The sequence below is a fragment of the Calliopsis andreniformis genome, unplaced genomic scaffold, assembly GCF_051401765.1.
Source record: "Calliopsis andreniformis isolate RMS-2024a unplaced genomic scaffold, iyCalAndr_principal scaffold0022, whole genome shotgun sequence".
NCBI lineage: Eukaryota > Metazoa > Arthropoda > Insecta > Hymenoptera > Andrenidae > Calliopsis > Calliopsis andreniformis.
In genome coordinates this window covers 255,556-260,912 of record NW_027480432.1, presented here as the reverse complement: position 1 = coordinate 260,912, position 5,357 = coordinate 255,556, and the positions used below count along the sequence as shown (strand labels likewise).

Below are 5,357 nucleotides of genomic sequence, written 5' to 3'. Positions count from 1 at the left end.
TACAATTATTGTTCTTCCTCGTACTTCCACCAAACGAAAACATCGAACACACTTTTTACACACGAAAACATACAATTGAACTAACTGTTTATCAAATTTCATTTGCCGGTTAAAAGAGAGTACGCGTTAGCCACTGATTCTATGATTGCAAACGAAGCTGGTGTGTATTATGTACATAGAGGAAAGCCAGTGAGCAAAGTGGAACCGATAGAGAGAGCCGTCGATAGAAACCGAGCGAGGGAGAACCTACCACAAGTCAGAGAAGGGAAGAGAGAGAGAGAGAGAGAGAGAGAGAGAGAGAGAGAGAGAGAGAAAGAGAGAGAGAGAGAGAGAGAAGCGATCACTCTTAAATCAGATAGAGTCAAGTCAAGACGAGTCAAATATAAAGTAGGCAATGTCACTTTGAATTGAACTGAATCGTATCGCGTTGAATTGAAGCGGACTGAAGTAAGTGTTATTGGGTAAATTTCAATTCAAACAAAATGGGCGGTAATTTGAAAGATAATCTTTCTAAAAGAGTGAGAAAGAAAACGTTAAACTTCTCGGAGGTCACCTACAGCCCGTTCGCTAAACGGGGGAGCTTGGTGGCCCTGCATATGCTGTCCTGGTGGGGGTACCGCGAATAGCACTGGGGAATACTATGCGCACCATAAGTTCGAATACATCGTCGTAGTTCAGTGTATGCGCTTCAATCTACCTTCATGCGCACCAATTCTCTGTTTGTCTCTATTTCAAAAACGACATGCGCCTCCTTCTTCCTCTTCCAACGCATTCCTCTTATCAGCCTATCAGGGATATATATTTGCTACACTACCTTCTGCTTCTGCTTCTCCTACCCCTTCTCCACCACTACCGTCATCCTCCACCTCCTCCTCCTTCTCCTCCTCCTTCTCCTTGTCCACCTCTACCATTTCTCCTTCCCTCAGCTTAGTCCCTAACGGATTCATTCTCCCTCTTCGACGCTAACGTTTCCGTCGCCAGCATTGTCGCGTTCACCTCTTTCTTTACCTGCCTTAAACATTTACTCCCTCGACCAAAATTATTAACAGAATCGTTACACACAGTATATACAGTATACAGTATACAGTATATACACTACCCCTCAAAACTTTGTGTACGTTTATTACTCTTACATTATATACTCAAATATAAAACGTAAAACCTTACATATCTGCTTCATTAATAATCTACATCTGCAAATGCAGGGGTGAGGGTTTGTCGAAAATGCTGAAAAAATAAAATATCGTGTTTTGCAATAAAACAGTACAATACTGACTTTGTTCTATTAATCCTTCGAAACTCGTTCAATTCGAACACTTACTTAACGTTGCGCAACCGTCAAATAAATAGGAAAACATGAAACTACTTTCATCGTCTGTCTTTAACAGACATGAAATTTTAGCTAATGTCAAATGACGTATCGAGTTCCTCCGGTATGAATCCTCGGAATGACTCACAAATTTTTCTCTTTCACGCTAAACGTAAACAAATTACCTGCGGCAATGGAAACTCAAATAGAGGTACCAATAGAGCATCGATACTGAAGAAAATCAAGAGATCTGCGAACAAAGCATTGTAAATCTGAATATGCAGGAACGATCGCCTAACGACGACCCCTAGAGGGTGACTCATGCGTATCCTGTAGATTGCTACCCAAAGGAAAAACAATTTAGATAGCGTGTTCGTTCCAAGGTAGTATTTTTACTATCCTCAACACCTCTAAATTCAATTAATATTTATCCAAGTCTTTTATTTGATAACCAACAAAACAGGTATCACCTACAAGTGTCTTTAATCGGTCAAGGACACTGAGATACCAGAAACCGGAAATGCAGCGATATTCAACAAGTTCATCTATTCAATTGTCTTTAATACGATCGATCGATTAATCACCGGGATGTGTACGTGTCTGTTCATTCACAATCCGCGAACAACCACGTTGCATAACCTAAATAAGAACTTTTTTCATTCTATTCATTATGCTTTTTCTAATTTACCATTCTAACAAAAATTCTATATGAATTTTTGACAGTTAATTCACAGAATCGTTCTCTTACATCAGTTCTTCTAACCTATTTAGTAGATTCAAATTCACGTTACCCACTTTTTACGACTTCTGTGTTAATCACTTATTGTTTTAGTCGTGTAAAAGTTTTTAACATACGTAGCGCGATTGCAACAACACTAATTCCTGATTGTTATTCATCATGTAATAAAAATAGACGGTAATAAAAAGTCATTCAAAAGTAGAAGAGCGTAAAGAATCTGAAAGATTTAAAGAATTAGAATAAAAGGGAAAAAAGGAAATACCTTTTGAAAAACAGCTTCCTTGTGATGCCGACTTTATTCTAATTTCATTTGATCTTGTTCGATCATGGTCCAACTCTGTTCTTTAGCGATTTGGAACGAATTATGAACGAGAGTTATTCACTTCCTAGTTAATCACATTGCATTGCAATCATTTCTTCACAATATACATTTTCCATCCTCAGCTTTATTTCTCTAATCCTTTTTTATTAAGCGCTATACGCAAAATTAGCTATATAAATGTAAATCCGATTGTACACATGGGCGATGAAGATATTCCAACGCCCTGTGGCCCCTTATCAAACAAAACTAAAACGAAAATCGTGAAAGCGACAAGTATTGATGAAACGTAACAAGATAACGCGTTGATCGATTACCTGTATGTAAAAAAAAAAAAAAAATCAATAAATATCGTCTGCCACAAAATAAAAAAAAGGTACACAGCGACTAAGCCCTTTCGGTAAAGCGTTTCTTTAATAAAAAGTAAAGAAACAAAACGATCATATAAATACAATGAGAACTGATGAGGTAATCAACAAAAAGAAGGGAACTGATTAGGTATCATATCGATACTAATTACAACGGTCTGTTAAGAGATGTACATAGAAATCGATACACTCCCGTCGCTTTCCTTCCAATCGTTCGGTTAGATCATACATGCGATCATACTGGACTACACGCTACCCTTAACCAATTATCAATCCACAGCCGAGTCTAAATTGCTGTTTACTATGATTCATCATACCGCTTAACGCAAATAAGAATGGCAAGGGTTGCAATTTTTTTTCCAGAACTGCTCCAACTGACCAATTTGTGTCGGCGCTTCCTGCAGTAAAAATGTGAATGGTTCAAATTTTTTTATTATTTCAACATAGTATGTTCGAATAATTACTATACCTCTGAACACTAAGTCTGCCTTAGGTAAATCGATCTGATAAGCAATAGTTGCAGTGGATTCTTGTATTCGAGAATTGATTTCTAATTCTACGCCAACTTGCAACTGCTGACTAGCTTTTTGATGGAAACAAAGATGACAACCACTTAATCCTGCGGAAAAACGATTTCATTACCAATAGTTTTTCAATCATATTCGTACACTTCCGTGATAAATGTAAATTTTCAGTAATCGTGCATACACACCTAAACTACCACTGATCGTAGAATCTCCATTTGTATACCTTCCAGCTGCTGAAACAACAGCAACTTGACCTCCTGGAATTCCAGCACCTCGTTGGTAAGCAAATTCCCCCCCTAATGCAATTGTTGGTGTTATACTTTGAAGATAATGCATCACGACAACACCTAAAAGAAATTATTTAAATATCATAATCATTTCTAAGATTTTGAACATTCCATGTTAACCTTACATACATACCAGAACCATTAAGTATATCTGGATTACCCAAAGTCAAAGAAACTGTATAAGCATCCCCACGATAATCTGTTGTCATTTGTACAGCAGCAAATTTGCCATTTTGTACTTGGGTAGCTATTTTTCCCCTTAGTCTTTGACCAAGTTGATGAATGATATTAGCATTGAGGTTTCCATTTGGATCGATATCCCCTAATAACACAGGATATGCTTCTGATGGTATAGGTTGCTTTGTACCAACATAAGTTGCACCAAACCTAAACATTATAGAACGATGTATATAGGCTATAAGCTAACTTACATTATAATAAAATTCCATTATAATTTTACCTGTATCCAGACTTAGTAAAGGAACCCATAGTTATAACATGTGAAATTTGAAAATGGTTACTAAGGCCTTTGTTGAACATTAGTTTTGCACCTTCAAAACATGCAGGGAATACATCTACGACAAGATTAACATTCATTATTAAACTGAAATTCATGTAAAAATCATTTGTTACATGTATTTTCGTAAGTATAGAACTACAAATTCGGATAAAATAGGAAAGGAAATGAAAGAGAAGTCGAAAAGACATTGATAAGAAGAAAAACTGACCGAACACCTCAAATACCTTTACACTTCTTGTGAAGATCTTCAATTGTGCCTGGATTTTCTAACTGATCAGGGGCGTCAGTAGATGGATATAACACAGCAGAAGAATCCTGTTTTCCTAAATTAGGCAATAAACCAGGTGCTGGAGGTGGCGGTGGAGGTGGAGGAGGAGCAGTAGCTGCTAGTACATTTCCCATTTCGTCCGATTATAATGGTTAACTGTTTCGCTAATTTTGATTTTCGCAGTGCGAATAACAAACCACACCAACTATAATTCACCGTTTTTTATATGTATCTCTTCTGATACACTAAACACTTATTTACAACAAAACTCCTCAATATAAAAGCTCGCGGTTAAACGAGACAGCGTGTTCCTCCGTAAGTCGCCATTTGTAAGGGACAGCCAATGCCGCCTAGACCACGAGGCTTCGACTTCCCTCGTGATATCCCTATCAGAGCATTACCATTGGATAGATACGCAACCAACGACATAAATCGATTCGTTAAATCAATCCCTTTCTCGAGTCAGCAGCGTAACTAACTTTCCTATAGATGAAAGTATCACTACATTCATCATGAAACATTGTTAATTGTACATTGTAGTTTCTGTAACAATTATTTACTTTGTGGGATTAATAACACACTATTTCGCATTCAATTATTATTATTACTAAGTCAATGAGCAAACACAGTAAACCGCTAAATAAAGAAATTACAGTGTGTACGCACACGTGCAAATACTAGCAATTTCGTCAGTAAGGGAGGAATAAAGTTTAATGACCCCATTTGTATTTACTTGGTTAGAAGTCGCTAGCTGAAATAAATACGACACCTACATGAAAGACTACTAACTTTTTGCGCTGGTACCGAACTTTTATCGATAATTGACCTGCTGCAACATTGCGAAGAATTATCGCATTGAACGGCAGAACTTCTACGTTTTCATCCTAGAATTGAATTTTTCCAAATTCGCTTTTCTACTCGATGGCAAGCCGAGAAACGAAAGATGGTTTTCCTCTGAATGTTTTCCAAATTTAAACGACGAACAAAACTATTATAGATTTATTCAATTCAAATTTCGGA

At 37.1% G+C, this 5,357-nt stretch overlaps 1 protein-coding gene and 1 long non-coding RNA gene across 2 annotated transcripts; one reads left to right on the top strand and one right to left on the bottom strand.

Annotated features, from left to right (window-relative positions):
* Positions 1-141: 141 nt before the first annotated feature.
* LOC143186863 (uncharacterized) lies at positions 142-703 on the top strand. Its single transcript, XR_013003113.1, has 2 exons — positions 142-447; positions 518-703. It is a non-coding gene; the product is annotated as an uncharacterized LOC143186863 (long non-coding RNA).
* Positions 704-2,325: 1,622 nt separating this feature from the next.
* Positions 2,326-5,221, bottom strand: LOC143186857 (mitochondrial import receptor subunit TOM40 homolog 1). Its single transcript, XM_076390674.1, has 6 exons — positions 4,294-5,221; positions 4,010-4,124; positions 3,683-3,936; positions 3,448-3,609; positions 3,205-3,354; positions 2,326-3,133 (listed from the first exon to the last, which is right to left on the bottom strand). Exons 1-6 carry the CDS (start codon positions 4,469-4,471, stop codon positions 2,994-2,996), a joined length of 999 nt encoding a protein of 332 aa, XP_076246789.1. The 5' UTR covers positions 4,472-5,221; the 3' UTR covers positions 2,326-2,993.
* Between the last annotated feature and the right edge of the window lie 136 nt (positions 5,222-5,357).

Bases quoted from the DNA above. Each gene is read 5' to 3' on its own strand.
- LOC143186857 (XM_076390674.1), bottom strand. From the start codon at position 4,471: ATGGGAAATGTACTAGCAGCTACTGCTCCTCCTCCACCTCCACCGCCA. The intron at 3,610-3,682 runs GTATGTATGTAA...AATTTCTTTTAG, and splicing joins AGATATACTTAATGGTTCTG to GTGTTGTCGTGATGCATTAT. The intron at 3,134-3,204 runs GTATAGTAATTA...TTTTTACTGCAG, and splicing joins GGCAGACTTAGTGTTCAGAG to GAAGCGCCGACACAAATTGG.